The sequence below is a fragment of the Hippopotamus amphibius genome, chromosome 6, assembly GCF_030028045.1.
Source record: "Hippopotamus amphibius kiboko isolate mHipAmp2 chromosome 6, mHipAmp2.hap2, whole genome shotgun sequence".
Lineage (NCBI taxonomy): Eukaryota > Metazoa > Chordata > Mammalia > Artiodactyla > Hippopotamidae > Hippopotamus > Hippopotamus amphibius.
Window position 1 is genome coordinate 59,916,416 of NC_080191.1, and position 19,219 is coordinate 59,935,634.

Here is a 19,219-nt window from a genome sequence, read left to right on the forward strand (position 1 = left end):
CAGGCCAGGAGATGTAGCTGTGAATTAAAACAGGGAATGCAAGCTGCTCTCGGTCAGCCACTAGATGGCACCCTTTTTAATAGAACTGGTTTACATTGGAGATTTAAGCAACTATTTGACACTGGAATTGATTCTGATTTACATGTATTTTTCTAGAATGATCATCTCAATGACTTACTAAGTGCACAGACCAGGACCATTTTTTCTCAACATTTTTTGACTAAAACTTTTCCTTCCTCATAGAAACATGACATTTCCTAATAAGTGGTAGTAAATAGGGATAAAAGTTCATCACTGGAATCAGGGCAACAGTTATCATCAAAACTCTCTAACTGCATAACTGAAATATACTACACTGCTCTCCACAAGCCTCAGGGCAGGGTCATATAATAGGAATTTCCTTGGAAAGTCACCCATGATGCTTAAAAACCTAAGCCTTACATACTAACAGTCCACTGGGGAGCCCTGTCTTAGGTCAGTGCCAGGCTCAGAGAAGGCCCACAAATGTCTATTTTTTTTTAATTAATTAATTTATTTATCGGCTGTGTTGGGTCTTCGCTGCTGCATGCAGGCTTTCTCTAGTTGTGGCGAGCAGGGGCTTCTCTTGTTGTGGAGCACGGGCTCTAGGCACGTGGGCTTCAGTAGTTGCAGCACACGGGCTCAACAGCTGTGGCTCACGGGCTCTAAAGCACAGGCTTAATAGTTGTGCTGCATGGGCTTAGTTGCTCCGCGGCATGTGGGATCTTCCTGGAGCAGGGAAGGAACCCGTGTCCCTGCATTGGCAGGCAGATTCTTAACCACTGCACCACCTAGGAAGCCCCCACAAATGTCTTTTGAATAAACAAATTAATAAACACCACTGCTATCAAAAGATGTGTCCTAAAAAATTATCAGTGGGTTCATTTTTCTGTGAGACTTCTCGACGTGGAAATCAAACTGACGTGCCTAGTGACTTATATGTAGGGAGAAGATATGTGCATTCTCTTGTTTTGGTTAAAGACATGAAGATGCAATATAAAAGGATTCCAAGTCTCCATACACTCAACAGTGCCAATCAGAAAAGAATCCCCACCCCCCAAATATTTTATTTAGGTAATAATCCTCTTATCAGTGACATAAAACAAAAAAGTTCATATTCTAGAAACTAAAATAGCACAGTCTAGCCCATAAAGCCCAAGTTTTCAAGCATATAATTTAATTTAAATAACCAAATTTTGTTGGTCTATGAAAATTTGGATTGATTCATTATGACTATTCTAAATCAAAGACTTCATATTTTCAAACACCTTAAAACTTTACTACTCCATTTATGACCTACATTACTAAACTCTAGAAACATTACCTATCAATTCCATGCACTCAATGTGAAGTGATAATAGACTGTCATTTTTATAGAAACTAAATACTTAATAACTTTATTATTATTTGCATGGCCCCCCAAGCAGATTTCATAAGTAGTCAAGGAAGTTTCGTGGACTCCTAGGCAGTTGTGCTTTATAGTCAGCATAAATTAATAAAAATAAAATCTTGGACTATTTTTTAGAAAGTAGTATTATTGTTAAAGGAATACATATTTAAGAATTACACAGAAAAGTAAAATAAAAAATTCACCCGCATGCCCATAAACAATTCACATATTATCACCAGACATATTTCCTCCCAATCTTTTCCATTTGCCTTCAAATAACTGCTCTCATATAATATGAGGAAAGAATGGCTGGTCCTATACCAGACTGAGGTCAATTATGATGTTGGGAGATGAGGTCCACATTGAAGATACCCAGTAAAACCTGTCAAGTTATCAAGATTGTGTGGATCACACCACAATCAAAACCAAATTCACTACCTCTCTTCCCCTTGCCCTGGCCCCTTCTACCTACTCCTTTAATTCCCATCTTAGCTAAAGGAGGTAAAACTGGAAACAAACTAGGTTCTGCAGACCATCAGACCTGGCTTCAAATCTTGACTCTGCCAACTACACGCTGTGTGATCTTGGGCAAGTGCCTTACCCCGAGTCCCTATTTCCTCATTTATAAAATGGGGGATATTAATACCTGCTTCATAGTTATTGCGAGGATTAAATAATCTTCTATGTCTAAAATGTCTGCTACCATGTAGGAAATGGAAGAAGAGATTTTATATTGGTCAAAAACAAAATTGAGGTAACAATAAAAATCATCAAAACTCTTCAGTTACGGGTTTTCTCACTTTTTCAAGTAACCCCTACTTTATTGTTACAAACTATGACTAGCAGGCAGTTACTTTAAAAATAAAGATTAGTCAGACTAAGAAAAAAAGCAACATCTGTTTGTCTATCAGTTTATTTTGAGTGAAAAGTACAATAATGCCTATATAGTTATGATTAAACTAAATGTGAAAAATTCAATAATAATAATACCTACAACTCCAGCAATGGCCCCCTCCCTTGCATTAATTCCCCCCTCCACTGAATCACTCCTTTTAACAGATATGCTGTTAATTCTCCCAACTTAAAAAGAAAAAAAACTGTCTGGATTCCATTCACCCTTGTAGCTACGAACCCATTTCTTTCTTCCCCTTTACAGCAAAACTCAAGCCTTGCCCGTACACACTGCCTCCAATCTCTCTCCTCCATGCTCCTTCGGATCCACTCCACTCAGGCTTTACCCACCAATGACCACCACATCTCAGCGAACTACCAGTTCTCATCTTACGTGACTTATACCCCGCATCCACCTTCTTGAAACATTTTCTTCACCTGGCGTCCAAGTCACCATTCTTCTCGTTTCCCCTGCCTCTTCAGTAGGGAAACCTTCTCCTCATTCCTCAGCCTCTAAGCCTTAGGAATGCCCAAGAGCTCCTTCCTCAGACCTCTTCTCTTTTCTCTCTACATTCACTACCCATGTGAGCACATCTGATCTCATGGTTTTAAATACTATCCACATAGTGATGAGTCTCAATTTTAGATCTTCACCTTGACCTCCCCCTGAATTCCAAACTTCTATATCTAACTGCTAACTTGACTCTCCACTTGGCTATCTAAAAGCTACCTCAAACTCACAAGTCCCAGATTGAGCCCCTGACATGATCCCCTAATATCTGCTCCTCTCAGGTCTGTCCCATCCATTTTCCAGTCATTCTGACCAAAAGCCTGGAGACATCCTTGACTTGACTTTTCCTCTCACCTCCCACATTCGATTTATAACAAGTCCTTGTTGCCCCTACCTTCAAAATATATTCAGAACCTCTTTTCTTCAACTCTACTGCTGCCACCCATTCTAAGCCACCACCAATTCTCACCTGTCACAAAGATCCACAGAGCTTCCTACCAGTAGTTCAAATAAAAAGAAGCCAAATATTCCAAATATACAGTTTTTAGCTTGGGGTCTAAATTACACACACACACAGGCACTAGGATATTTTTTTCCAATAACGTGCACACACATTAATAATTTAAATAATAATTTTAAAATGCTTTAACTATTTCACAATGATGTTTATATACATGGATGTCAAACAGCAAAGAAAGTTGTTCCAAATTAAATAATTTTACTGAACAAGTAGCTCCTGCCAATTTATATAGAACAAACATTTGCTATGAATTAGTAATTAATTATATTCGGAGTTCCCACCACCTTTAAATATTTAAATTATTTATATGATTTACTAGTAATGAGAAGCTACCTAGTTATTAGTAAGAATTTAGTCAATTCTGTCATCACTTCACAAGACAGTGAATAAACTATATGCAAATTTGAAAATTTGGAAGATTTAGACCGCACAAAGTAGAATACACATTCCAGATACCAATTACAGGGCTGTAGTTACTTACACTGTGAACTCCTAAAGCTTTCCAGACTGCGAAGCTGATCACACCAACCCCACACCAGGCATACAGTGAGCCCCACCCCAGGGCTCGCAAGGCAAGGGAAGACCCGCTCTGTGGTAAGGCAGCTGTGGCCACACTTCCCTGCAATGAAGACAGAAAGGTTCAGGGAAAAATCATCACTCTGAAAGAATAAATACTTGGAGAGTGTTTGAAATTAATGACTCTCTGTGTCAGCACTATGATATTGGGAAGCCAGACCAACCCAAGTTCAAATAGCAGCTTTGCTACTTAATAACTGCATGACAAGTCAAAACTTCTCTGACAAATACTTGAGTCTGCAAGGCACTGTGCTAGGTACACAGAGCTACTTCTGACAAAACACTTCAAACCTGGGAGGGGGGAACACAGACACCTAAAACTTAATTATGATTGAAATAGAAAGGGCAATGAGAGAACTGCATATACATACAGGGCACTATGTGCCCAGAGAAGGAGGATACCTGATCTACTTGAAGGAAGGGGAAGTTTTAAGGAGAGCTTCCTGGAAGAGGTGAGCTAAATCTAAACTTGAGAAAAGACTTGTGATGTAATTCATTATGAGGACTTTTAAATATTTATGCAAAATGGCTGGCACATAGTAGAAATTCAGTTCCAAGCAACTATTAATGAGAAACTAGAAAATAAAGAGTAACCCTCCTCCCAAGTTTCAAGATATAATATTAAGGTAAAAATCTATAACTATATTAATTGGACAACTTGCAGACTATAGCATAACGAACCTGCCTAGAAAAGAATAAGAATGTGATGAGCACTGCAAAAAGGAATAACTGAGGGAGATCCCTGGTTGCCTAGTGGTTAGGATTCCAGGCTTTCACTGCTGTGGCCCGTGATACTGGGAAACTGAGATCCTGTGCACCGCCAAAGGAAAAAAAGAAATATCCTCCCCATCATGAAAAGCACTGCAGTGGGGGGAGGGGGAGGTGTGCTGTAAAAAGATACTGGGAGGAATGTAGTACTAGATTTCTAAAGTCTCTTTCAATTACATGAGCTGGTAATTTAAAATGTAAGTTGACAGTGTATTTTTATGTAAAATTTTAAACTTTGAAATAAAAAACAAAGATACTCCTCCACTGCACTGGTCATACACTCACTGGAGGACAATATCTAGCATTAGCGTCTACAGATTTAGAAGGAGCCCATGATAACAACACAACATTAAAGGTCTGACAAACATGAAACATGAAAGGAGCTAACAAATTAAGTTTTTGTAAAGTATGGTGATATCCTATGGATGTGGTGAGCTTTTTCCATATCTATTGTTTTATGAATAAAACTGCACAAGTGGTATTCACATGCTAAATGCTTTTTACTAATGACACATGATTAAATTAAACTGATCAGAAGGACCAAAGCCACATTTTTCCTTATACTGTTAAATGACCATTAATCTTATTTTAAATGAGATTTATTTTTAAATAAGATTGCAGGACTGAAATCTCCCAGGGATCCTATATTTCCAAATACTATATCATAGTCAATAATTTTATATATGTATATACACATAATTATATATATATATACTGCTCCTTTACTATATGACAAGCACTGTTCAAAGCATTTTGCATGTATTAATTCATTAAGCATTTTACTTAACCCCACTGTGTGAGACAGGTACTATTATCCTCATTTTATTAAAGACCAACTAAGGCAGAGAGAAATTAAATAACTTGTCCAAGGTTTCACAGCTTATAAAAGCTAGAGCACTTCAGCAGTCTCGCTTTACAGACTAAATGAAATTTGCCATTCAGTCATTTATCACTTCTGATTTTAAATAAAACACCATACAAAATGTAAATTAAAGTATCTTTTTAAGCGAAAACAAATTATGGTGTAAATTAGAATAAAAACCATCATTACTTAGGATAATTCAAATATTTACACTACTGAAAGTAGAAAAAGCAGTGACAATACTTACGGGCCTACTTGAAATTTAAACTATGGGGCATTCACTTATTCCCATTGTTTGACCTGAATATGAAATGTAATTTATCTTTTAAAAATTTTTAAAAGGAAACTGTAGAATATAGGAAATATTAAGAATTTATTATCTTTCCCTGTGAGCCTGTCTACTAAAACACATTAAATATCAACAAAAATAGCCAAAAACAATAAAAAATTTAACTTCCTCAAAATTTGAATCTTATTTTTTTCTGATTATGTCATTGTGGAAAATTTGGTATGTATGAAAAAGCATAAGAATGAATGAAGGGAATTCCCTGGTGGCACACTGGTTAAGAATCCGCCTGCCAATGCAGGGGACATGGGTTCGAGCTCTGCTCCAGGAGGAAGCTACATGCCATGCGCAGCAACTAAGCCAGTGAGCCACAACTACTAAGCCTGCACTCTAGGGCCCACGGGCCACAACTACTGAAGCCTGCGTGCCTAGAACCCGTGTTCCGCAATAAGAGAAGCCACCTCAATGAGAAGCCTGGGCACCACAACAAAGAGTAGACTCTGCTAGCAGCATTTAGAGGAAGTCCAAGTGCAGCAGCAAAGACCCAATGCAGCCATAAATAAATAAATAAATAAATAAATAAATAAATAAATAAATAAATAAATAAATAAAGCAAGCCTTAAAAAAAAAAAGAATGAATGAATGAAAAAAACCTCCATTTTATTATCCAGTAAACCACGGTAAAAGCATTTTGACATATTCTCCCTCTTCTTGATTGTCTGTGGACATTTTAAAAACAACACAATTAAAATGTTTTTAATCTTCAACTTTCATCCTCTCATAGCGTCAAGAACTCAAATATTTTTACTGGTTACACTGCATTGATTTATCATATTTACTTAGCCATTTGTTATTAATGTATACTAGTTTCACTTTTTATACTAATTTTTTATATTAAAAACTTCTTTTATATTAAAAACACTTATCTGCATTTCTGATTAAGTACTTGGGGAAAATTCCTCAAATTAGAATTACTAAGTGGAGAAGCATGACTATTTTATAAGCTGACAGGCACTACAAAGTGTTTTTCAAAAGGTTGTACTAAGTTACAACGCTGTTTTATGAGGACCATTTCAAGTTAGTCTGCATTAGATGGTCTCAGTAAAAATAAACACACAAAAAAGAAATCTTTGAAATTTACATAAGACTATTTATAACTGACATTTCTATTGTTACTAAGAATATCTGTCCAAGTTACTATGAGCCAATGTTTACACCTTTTGAATTGCATATTCATATTATTTGTCCATTTAAAGTTTTCTGCTTTGTATATTCTTCCTATTTTAATGTTCTCTGAAGCCCCTATACCTATCATATGTGCCATCACATTTCCCTAGTTTGGTTTACGTTTATTCTTTTATTTTAGCTTTTTGTTTGTTTTAGGTCAAAGATGCATTTTAATGCTTTTAACATTACTAAAACTTCCCTCATCCAAGTCACAGTCATTTCTCCTTCCTTCTAGTTGTATTGTTTTGTTTATATTTTTTTACCCCTAATTTTTTATTTCAGCTGGTACTTATTTTAGTTTTAATAGAAGCTGATAACTAAAGGGAGTTTACTTCCCCAATAGCTTAGCAACTGCCCCAACCATTCTATAGGTTAATCCTTCTCCCAATTTAGTTGAGAAGATTACAGATAGAGAAGTTTGTTTCTATTTTCATGCTATGAATTGATTTTATGCCAGAATCACACAGATTTAATCACAGAATCATAAAGTCTTAATATCCAGAAAGTACATCATACTCATTACTTTTTAATCAAAATTTCTATACTGTTTTTACCTATTAATTCTTCCAGAAAAAACCTAGGACGTTTGTCAAGAGTTCTCCAACTCCCATTCATTGGCATTTTCATTAAAATGACATCAAACATTAGCTAACTGGCAAGAGACAGCAAATTTATAACATCCCGTCTTTCAACTGGAAATACATTTCCATTTACTCGTCTTTTTCTTTTTAGAATAATTTTCTTTATATTGCTCAACCCATTACTTAATAAAGGTTTTCTTTCAACGCATGCATTTGTGATTGGGAACATTATTCATAGTACATGGAAACACTTTGTTTATCTGTATCCCCATGCCTAGACCTAGCAATCTTATCTAACGACACACTTTTTGTAGATATATCCTGGTCCCAACCAGATTTTCAAGAGATTTTTCTTTAGCCATTTTCTATTATGAAAACAATATACTACTCTCTAGTCTTATTCCTTTTTCTCATGTTGCTATAATTTCAGCAACAGATCTCACACAAATGTACTAATTTCTAATTGGCTTGCACTTTCATCCAGAAGCAGTATCATTAACAAAATATTACTACACCAGGGTCAGTTTAAGTGCTTTTGGCTTAAACTTTATCTTAGAAACTTAAATGAAAAATCCCTTATTTCCCTAAGAAAAACAGAAATGATATATGTATTATAGATATACATAAAATTTTAAAAGTCTACATAAACCTACATTTGTTTTGCTAAGTAAAAAAGGTAACTGTATAAAAATAACCCTTAACAACACAGCAATACTCCCAATAAAATCTTAGGTTTGCCAAACTTTCAGATTAAAAAAAAAAAAAAAAGGAACATGCTGTATTTGTATATCAGTCTCAGAAACTGATTGTGAGAGGAAATGAGTTATTATCAGTTACTGTCTACATACTTCCAAAAGTGAATTTTAGTGGAAATGATGTTAAAAAATTGATCTGTTCTTATTATTAAGTTTTTAAAAGTATAGTCACAAGCTTTATCTGCTGGAGTTATACATCACATGACCTTCATACATCCTGCTAAGAATTTTCAAAATGAACAGACTGACACTGACTGCAGGAAAAGACTGACTTGCCAACAAATAATGTTGCTTTAAAAGAGCTTTAGATATAACCACATATGCTAGTCACATATGTATAAATGAAAGCTACATTTTTCTTCACTACCACATTGTTTACTTTTTTCATTTAAATTAAAATGAAGGCATGTGCATATGGAAGTTGATTTAACAAATCACAATGCAGTTATGATACTTAATATCCAAAATAAAACAGAAAAATTATTTTCTATTATTTTGTATTTATAATACCTCTTTTGCTTAAAGACATGGGTGCCCCTTATCTTCTATCTATTCTTAACACAAATTAATCTGTTATTCACAGGTGCAGGACCTATCAAGAACAAATTGTTTAGTTTGTCAGAAAGTCAACTGCTTACCTAAGAATAAGGTTCATGTTTTTAGGGCTTTTTTTTTTTTTTTTTTTCAGCTTAATCCTGGGATGAATTTGATATAAATCAAACTAATATTTAAAAAGAATATTCTCCTACAGAACATTCTTATAGGACACATTTTGCTATATTCTTTACATCATAGAAATAGCTGTGCTGTTGGAACATAAGCAATATATATTTTTTAAAGATTTATTTTTATAATTTCTCAGAAGTTGTACCTGTATCAGAAAGATGACTCACCCTTACAGTCTGTTCATTACCTAAATGGGTCTTGAAATAACTCAGTTATGTGAAGGATATTTAACCTCCAAAACAGAGGTTCTCAAACTTCCTGGTCTCAGGATCCATTTATACATGGATCCCAAAGATTTCTGATTATGTGAATTAAAATAATCTTACAAAATAAAATATTTAGTGCAAAGAGAGGCAATGTTTTACACTTTTGTTAATCTTTTAAATGTCTGGTTTAATAAAAGACAAATGGACTTTCATATATATGCATCTATATTCAATCTGTTGCAATATGTTTTTTGGTTGAAGTGTATGAATGAAATCTATCCTCATACAACTACGTGGTTGGAAAAGGAAGGAGTATTTTAATAGCTTCCCTTCTTTGATACTATACCCAAACTCAACAAAGTTTCTTAAAAAATTATCTGCAATATGGAAAATCATAGCAATGAGTTTTGTACTTTATCACGTTAAAATCCATCCGTCGATTTTGCATTCTGAATGGAACTCTTGATTTTGCAAGATAACAGTTATCTTTCCACTGTTGACATCATTTATTAAATATTTAAAAATTACATCATTAATATCCCTATCAATCTCTTTAGAAAAGTCTTTAAGTGTTTGAGCAGCACAATGGCAGACACAAGTTTTCTAAAATCGAATTTTTACGTAAAAGCTGGGGTTTTATCAATGGCAACAAATGCTAACAACTGCTCACTTCAAGAGAGATTCATTTTGTTCATTTTGCAGAAAATGTCTACCAAATAACTACTTCTGAATAACTATAGTTTGTCAGTTGCTCTTTCAAGTGAAAATAATATGCCATGAAAAAAAGTGGCTAGTTCATTCAGTGTGTAACTCAATCACACAACTGCTTTTTCTTGAGAAAAACTACTTTGGTATAAAGCAGAAGTGTTTTATGTGTACTTCCCATTTCTTCACGCAGAATATTAAAGAGATTATGTTCAAGGGTCAAGATATTAAAAATAAATAATTGTACTGCTTCATCGAGGATACACTTATGCAATGATGGCTTTAACCACAGGTGCACAGGAAGGAAGAATCCAACGCCTGCTAGTATAATTTGGGGCCACCGCCTCGACAACAGCAAGGCACCAACAGTTTTATCCTCTATTGTTTCTGTACCATTAGTGCAGGTGTCTTAGCAGCATTATGAAAATAATTGACTTTACAGACCCCCAAAGGGTCTCAAAGATCCCCAGGGTTCTTTGGACCACAGTTTGAAAACCACTGTGTTAGATCATAAAGGCCATGTGTGATATCAAGTCTTAAAACCACAAAATAGAATATAAAGCTATGAACATGTTAAGTGCTTTTTTTTTTCCTGAGAGAGACTAGCTTTCATCAGATTCTCAAAAAGATCTGTGACCCAAAGGTTATCATGTTAACCTGGATTTAGAAATCAACCAAAACTCCACTATTAAAGCACCACTATAAGTCAGGTTTCACTGATTTCTGCCACAAGATATATATTTCTGCTCTGAAAATATTCCATGACATAGAGGGAAAATGACCATGAAGTTCATAACAGTGATTTGGGAAACTCCATATGCACCCTGAGTATTCTGAGGGGAACCCAAATGAACTTTAAATGTGGTCTCTTGCAATTCTTAAGGCTTAAATATGATTATTAGATTATTAAAGATAAATGCAAATCAAAAGGAATTCAACTGGTTTATGATTTTTGACATAACACTGTTCTTCCAAAGCAAAATCAAATTGTAATTACAGGACTTCCTAGGTGGTGCAGTGGTTAAGAATCTGCCTGCCAATGCAGGGGACATGGCTTCAATCTCCGCTCCAGGGAGATCCCACATGCCGTGGAGTAACTAAGCCCATGTGCCACAACTACTGAGCCTGCATGATGCAACTATTGAGCCCGTGTGCCACAACTACTGAAGCCTGCGTACCTAGAACCTGTGCTCCACAAGAGAAGCCACCACAACGAGGAGCCTGCACAACACAATGAAGACTAGCCCCTCACTCGCCGCACCCAGAGAAAGCTTGTGTGCAGCATTAAAGACCCAAAGCAAATATTAAAAATTTTAAAAAAATTATCAAAAAAAATTATAATTACATTGTTATTTGTGTGATTATTTGTTTAACACAAGAACTAGCTTTTTGAGGGGTACACATGTTTTGTTCATTGTTGTATATCTCTTGCACCTAGCTAGCACAGTGCCTGCAAATAAAACATTCCAAATAAACATCTGTTGAAGCAATAAATTAACAGATAAATAAACCACATGAGGCAGGTATGGCAGAGAGAAGACGATACAGAAGAACCACCACAATGGGAAGAAAATTTCTCATCAGCTGGGGAAATGACTTACATTTGTCCATGACAGCATGACTGCTCAATCTTGCTCATGGAATAAGGACTTTCTGCCCGGAGGAGGTTATAGTCATTTAACCAAAATGTATCGAGCATCTACTGTGTGCCAGGCAACTTTCTAGGGAGTGGAGTTGCTGCACTGTACAAGCATGGTTTCTGGGTTCAAGGAGCTGACCTATGTTTTTCATCTATATTAAGATGCACTGTGGGGACTTCCCTGGTGGCACAGTGGTTAAGAATCCGCCTGACAATGCAGGGGACACCAGTTCAATCCCTGGTTCGGGAAGATCCCACATGCCGAAGAGCAAATAAGCCCATGTGCCACAATTACCAAGCCTGCGCTCTAGAGCCCACGAGCCACAACTGCTGAGCCCAAGTGCTGCAACTACTGAAGCCCGTGCTCCTAGAGCCTGTGCTCCACAACAAGAGAAGCCACTGCACCAAGAAGCCCATGCACCACATCAAAGAGTAGCCTCTGCTCTTGGCAACTAGAGAAAGCCTGCGCACAGCAACAAAGACCCAACACAGCCAAAATAAAAAAAATAAAAAAAAAAAACTCAGCCTTTGCAATCTCTAAAGTGCCTAGGGAACATTTAAAACAAACAAACAAACAAAAGATGCACTGTATTTCATCATCCTAACATCTCTGAGACAAAAACTCCTCTTGCAATGCTGTCTCAAGAATTTAATTGGCATCTTTTTATCTTTTTTTTAGTGGTACATACAATACTGGGGCCTCTTACAACTGAGAATGATTTACCTAAATTTAGATTTAATGTCATGTTGTGAATAGGAAATGTACAGGATGAGCTTTCAAAGTCTTACTCTGCTACAAATTTAAAAAGCACATAATGGGTTTCCTAGGTGGGGAAGTGGTTAACAATCTGCCTGCCAATGCAGGGGATGAGGGTTCAATCCCTGCTCCAAGAAGATCCCATATGCCGTGGAGCAACTAAGCTCATGTGCCACAACTATCGAGCCTGTGCTTTAGAGCTCATGAGCCACAACTATTGAGCTCATGTGCCACAATTACTGGAGCTCACACATCTAGAGCCTGTGCTCCTCAACAAGAGAAGCAAGGGCAGTGAGGAGCCCGCCCACCAAAACGAAGGGTAGCCACCCCCTCACCGCAACTAAAGAAAGCCCTGCGCGCAGCAACAAAGACCCACCACAGCCAATAAAATTAATTAATTTTTAAAAAGGCAATGTGAGACTAAATTAATAAATCATCTATTATAAAAATTGATACAAAAAGTAAAAAGCACATAATTACTTCCTTTTAAATGAAAATAGACAGTTGATTAATTGTACACTTCTTGAATCTATGAGGTGCGTGTTGGTTTACTTCTTAAAGTAATATGAAAGGCCATCAACACTCTCTTTACTTTTCCTATTCAAAAGAGCTGCCATTGATCTGGAAACAAGAATAGTGCTATGAATGAATTTCCGTGTCACAAACCTTATTGAACCATTCAGGACTTTTCTTTTTAGCCAATGATAATGTTGTAAAAAATCCAGCTAGCATTCCGGCTGCAGCAACAGTACCAAGGAAAATTCCACCTGCCAAGAGTTTGGGGGGTAGGGCATGGAGGGTGGGGAGAGAAAAAAAAAAAAAACTGATGTTAAAAAGACGGACACAAGTAAGTTTCAGATACTATTTAAAAATCACTTTTGAAATTCGAGAAAGGATGGCTAAGCAGCTCTTGGCGAAGTTAAATGACAGCAGCTGTGAAACCTGCATGACCTCACGATCTCTGGCTCCTGAGGCCATTCTAAGGTATCAGTCCCAAGTGCAGAGAACAGGCGCAGGGTCCCTTCCCCTCTTCCCGGGACAACGGTGTGAAGTTTCTCCCGGGAAGGAAAAACAGACAGTGAGAGTTAGAAAAGGGAGAACACGAGAGAAACCGCAAAGTGAATGGGTGGAATGCAGCACTTAGAGAACAGCTCGCGGGACCACCCCACGAGCTAAACTCAGGGCCCCAAGGAAGGTCTCCCTGGGTGGGGTGGGAATGCCCGCTACAGCGCAGGCTAGGGCCCCGGGTGAGCTTACCCCGACACCCACACCTTACCACACCACACCTTTAACCAGGAAAAGCCGGTCGTCGGTGGACGCCGTAGCCTCCCGCCGAGAGGACGGCTCTGCAGTCACACCGGCCTCTGTCTCCATGCTCCCAAGCCTCCACTACTACATCCGGCGCCAACTGGGCCCGGGTGGAAGCGAGGGGGAGGCAGAGGAAAAAGGTTCCGCTGCCACCTCCCTCTGTGTAACCTGAATAGCAGTCCGGTAAACGACCTCTGCCCCCCACCAAACCCCCTTTCCTCCCCCGCGCGCCGACCGGGCAGATGCTGTGGCTGCACTCTCGGGGGGTGAAGGAGGGGGAATCTTCCAAGGCTGTTAACCAGGAAGGATAATTTGCCTGCTCCAAGGTGATGATCGCTGCACTTTAATACTGTGTGTACTAGAAACTGCTCAGCTCTGACTCTAGGAGGCAGTGAGGGGTCGCAGATTGCTAGCCCAGCCTGGTTAGAGAACCCGCAGCTCATTTTCCAGATCATCCTCACACTATGTCTGGGGATTTAGCCGGCGTTAACACTTCAGGATACTGAAAAGTTGGCCTCAGTCTTTTCTCTGTACTTTGCTGGCAAATTTCGTAATAGTTGTCACTTTAGGTGTAAATGCCAGGTTTTATCCCTGGAAGACTGCCAGCCTATCAGCCGTGTGGTGATGCGCTTCCTACCCCACGGTTTGATTGATCGGCCAACCCGAGGGGACTGGGTGGCCAGCATGCTGAACTGAAGTGAGTGGCACAACCCCAGCGGGGAGAGCAGAGGACCACCCTAAGGAGCTGCTAACACGGGACTTCAAGGCTGCCCTAGGGCCGCTCGACGCTGGCGGCCAGCAGACAGAACCGGTCTTCACAGACTGGGAGGCTGATTTGCAAACGGTGGTGGATTCAGTAAATGGCCATTGAGAGGAGGAGGCTGGTAGTCATAGAAAACCCTTTCAGCCTCTCAAACACAGACACATGACGTCATCTTTTAAAATTAAGCAATCTGTCATTCTTGTTTATTCTGAATGACAACAACTAAAGCCAAGAACTTCTTGAGGGTGGGGATGGAAATCTGTATTCATTTTTATATGCCCCAGCTCTCAAGGTATTACCTGGTCATGTGTAATAAATAAATTTGGGTGAATAAGTAAATGAACACATCAGTTACAATGCAATTAGTAGCCCAAACCTAGGCTCAGGTCCTTGATCACTTCTCAGCTATGTGAACTTGATTGGGTTATTAGACTCACTTATCTCAGTTTCCTCACCTGCAAAATAAAGAAATTGATAGTACTCACCTCATAGTGTTGCTGTAAGAATGAAATGAAGCAATGTAGGTAGAGTTAGCACAGTGCTTGGCACAAACACAGTGCACCTTAGCTCTAGTTATTATCCCCTTTGAATCCAGTAGCTGTTTTGCAGTATTGCCTATAGAGATTTTTTAAAAATTATAGATGCCCAGGGCCTACCACTGGAGGTGACGGCTCTGAAGGGCCAGGCAGAGCAGTTTAAAAGCTCCACGGGGCTTCTGATAATGAGCCAGGTTGAGCACTACTGCTCTGTTCAAATTTCTGAGTGGGAGGAATCACAAAGAATTTAACTTTGGATACTTTGGAAGCACAGTGTGAGAACCTGAAAGAGCCCTTTAATGTGGAAAATGCTGTTTTAATTTGTTGAAGGTCCCGAGACTTATCCTTTCCCCTATACACAATGGTGACCATAGCAGCTAACATTTATTGAGTGCTTTCTGTGTGTCTGGCATTGCCCTAAGTGCTTCAAATAAATTATCACATTTAATCTTCTCCATCATGGACAAAAAAAAAAAATGTTGCCAGCCATTCCTGTAAACAATGTTGCCCTCCATCAAGCCATCAGCCACTGCAGCCATCCCAGTGGTGTGCCCTGAGGGGAATTCAGGATGTAGAAACACAGGTTACTGGCCCTAGTTAGTTAAGGTGGGTATCAAAGGAATAATTTCAATGATCCCAGATGCTTGCATCTTCCCATACATAGAAAAGCACTAAAGTCATTAACTTGAGATGTCTGGGTTTTGTAATTAGCAGTAATCTTTTGATGTTTGACTGCATGTTTGTTTGTTTTTCAGCAATAACTCCTAAATATACCGCCTCCTCCCTTATCTCTTTCAAACAGTTCCTCAGAGTTATCTGAGAGGCTGAGTCCCAGGCTATAGTCCTCAGTAAGGTCCTCAAATAAAACAGAATTCAACTTTTAGGTATGTGTTTTCAATAACACCATAAACTCTGAAAAACTAACGTGCTCAATGCACTGAGCTGTTAAGTAGCAGAGCCAGGATATAAAAGCAGCTCCATCAAGTCCTTATGCACCCCTGAGGGGTCCTCAAGCTTGAGCTTGATAACTGGAATCACCTGGAAGAGCTTGTTGACCACAGATTGCTGGTCCTCAGTTCCAGAGTTTTTGATTCAATAGGGCCAGGGTGGATTTTAAGAATGTCTAACAAGTTCCCAGGTGATGCTGATACTATTGGTTCCACTTGGAGACCTTCTCTCTGCCTTATTTACAGTTTACACTTTTAAAACCCATATACACAGATCAATTAGCCATCCTGAAATCAAATTAGTAAATTAAAATACTTCCAACAAACAAAAGTCCAGGACTGTTTTAGCATTTGGAATTCTGTTCTCTCAAGACTGTTTAGAGAGAAAAAGTGCTGGCTTCTCAACTCTCCCTTCTTTGCTATTCCCCCCAAAAAGCACAGAAATGTTTTTATTTTAAGGATTATATTACTATTTACTGTTAGAAGAGAGAGAAACTTCTTTAAATTCAGGATAGTTACAGTGTCCTGGACTCTGGAGCCTGTCTCCATTTTGAGACAGTAACTATAAACCCTGTTGGATACCTGTCTTTTTATTCCTGAGGATGTGCTTCACAAATTTCTACCTCCTTTCCAACTCCCAAAAGTAAAGGACAGGACTTCCCTGTGGTGCAGTGGTTAAGAATCTGCCTGCCAATACAGGGGACAGGGGTTTGAGACCTGGTCTGGGAAGATCCCACATGCCAAGGAGCAGCTAAGCCCGTGTGCCACAACTACTGAGCCTGTGTGTGCAACTACTGAAGCACACCCACCTAGAGCCCGTGCTCTGCAACAAGAAAAGCCACTGCTATGAGAAGCCCGAGCACTGCAATGAAGAGTAGCCCCCACTCTCCACAACTAGAGGAAGCCCACGCACAGCTATGAAGACCCAACACAGCCAAAAATAAGTAAATTAATTAATTAAAACAAAAAAGTAAAGGACAACTTTCCTCCTTCCTACATGAAAGCTCACTTTCCCAGTAAACAGAAGGCAGAGAGGCGGTTAAAGCAAACCAAAGGGTAATCTTTGCCTTAGAGAGCACTTTGCATTTTGAGGATCCTTGTCAGATACATACCTTGGAGAGGAGGGGCTGAGAGCTACTTGGACAAGGCGAGCTTGTGGGGGGATTACAACACCATCCCTCACTGGCCCCAGCCTCCTGTGCCTTGTTCTCTCTCAGGTCCTGGGTGATGGTGATTCCAAGGCCTGGGAAACACGCCTGGTGCAAGCACAGAGAGTCCCTAGCCCAGAGATTAGAACCACATTCCAGACATCTCAAGTTAGAATGCTTAAAGAAAACATATTTTAAAGACAATGTCACTCGTATTTCTACAGTGCACACAATTAGGTATTTCAGGTGCAATCTAAGTAACTGGTCTGTTCTAGGAACCCTGAAATCTCACCTAGACTGTTTTCTATGGAAATGCATGATACAAGCTCCAAACAGGAGACATTTGGAGTGTCTTTGCAAGACAGTGACACTAGTTCTGAAACAGCTAGGCAGAGCATTTCCAAATGGAAACCAGTGATCAGAAAGTTCCTAAGTGGTGCACCATGCAATGCAAGCAGGACTGCCTTTTCAAAGGAAGTGTGAGTCCCTTTTAGAAAAATGTAATAGAACTGTCTTGCAAGCAAAAGAGGCAGCTGGGAAAGCAAGTTCATCTGAGACAGCCTCTGTTGCTATTTTGGTGTTTGTTTTAGTCAGCTCAAAGGCCATACCAGTGATGCCTCTGACCACATTCTTATTTCAAACCTTTTGGCCCCTGTAGATTCTATTTCAAATTCTGACAGCTAGAAACCTGTTAGTATTGCAGTTCCCAGAATCTGGGTAGCCCTAGCTGTAGCTAGTTCTAAACACGGATGGGCTTTCCCCACCAACTATTTTTTTAAAAAATATTTCTTGGTTGATTCAATTTCTCCCTGTTTAAAGTATGAGGTTGAATTCTTTTTAAAATCTGATAAGGATCACATAGGATCCTTGGTAGGATCATTCTTCTCACTGCTTCTTGGTGTAAGGTAGCTGTCAAATATGCAGTGCAGAGATCTTTAAAAATTATCACCTAATCAAGTGTGTGCATAGAAGAAAAGATCCACTGAATCTTACACTGATTTATTAACAGAGGTTACCTTGAGGGGAGGGGGAGGGGAGACTTTCTAATTGTATTTCTTCTACTTTCTTCCTTAATAAGTAAAATAATGACGAAAGCAGCATTTTTACATATTTCTATAACATTTGAATAATTTCTAACAAGGTACTCGTTATCTTCATGAAAAGGGGAAAAAAGGAAAGAAAACAAGTACTTTAAAATATATCACCTTATTTAAAAGATGGATTTTTCTGTTTAAGTAGAAATATTCTGTAGGATTCCAGAGTAACTCACCAGACTCTCCAGCAGGATATCCAGTGACAACACTCTTGGAAATCGAGGAGGGAAGAGTGAGAAGCGTGTGTCAGAAGGAGAGACTCCGGGCTGGCTGAGAACCCTGGATGGTATTTGCATCCCCCAGGGGACCACCAGGGTCTCTTGAACGCTTCCCAATATCTGCTCTGGATTCCCAAAGTGATAGCTATTTCGAAGTGCACGGCAATCAATATCATGCAATATAAATGCTAAGTATGGTAATAATTCCTCTTCAGTGAGCCAAAACTAGACTTCCAAAGCTTGAGTCTCGTTACTCACTTCCAGCATCTCACTCCTTATCTCTTAGAACTGTAGTCTATAACTGTCCCAGGTTGAATAATATGTCTATCTCCATCACAGTAAATGAAATTTGCCATTTTAGGTTCTTTCATTTTTTCTTTATTATAGAGAGTCTTTTTTATCTTTTTCTATGCTATCAGTTGAGTTGTTATTGCTAATGATAGACCAGAAATCGTTTTGAAAACTGTTATATTTCATCAACCACTAGATATTTTCTTATGAAAGAGTGAGGCACATAATTTCCTCTATGTTCCTTGACTTTCTTATGAGGATCAAATATGATCACATTTGTTCAAGTATTTTGTAAATTGTCAAGTATTCTGGCAACATAAAGCACGATTATTTTTAGTCCTGTGTGTGTATCCCAGTCATAGAAAACCCTTTAACATTGCCAAAAGTAAAATATCTTTCCATTTATGCCAGTATTATCATTTTGCCAGTATTTCATATACAGCCCCATGTTTCATTCACACTTACTAAGATCCGTGATACCAACCACTAGTGTCAT

General features: G+C 38.6%; 1 protein-coding gene across 1 annotated transcript in view; it reads right to left on the reverse strand.

The window, feature by feature from the left end:
• The window catches only part of TMEM242 (transmembrane protein 242), a 41,447-nt gene extending 27,625 nt beyond the window's left edge, over nt 1-13,822 (reverse strand). The window contains exons 1-3 of the mRNA XM_057739850.1: nt 13,705-13,822; nt 13,085-13,185; nt 3,812-3,949 (exon numbers count right to left, since the gene is read on the reverse strand). Coding sequence (XP_057595833.1) covers nt 3,812-3,949; nt 13,085-13,185; nt 13,705-13,792 — 327 coding nt within the window. The 5' untranslated portion in view covers nt 13,793-13,822. The remainder of the gene's footprint in view (nt 1-3,811; nt 3,950-13,084; nt 13,186-13,704) is intronic.
• Between the last annotated feature and the right edge of the window lie 5,397 nt (nt 13,823-19,219).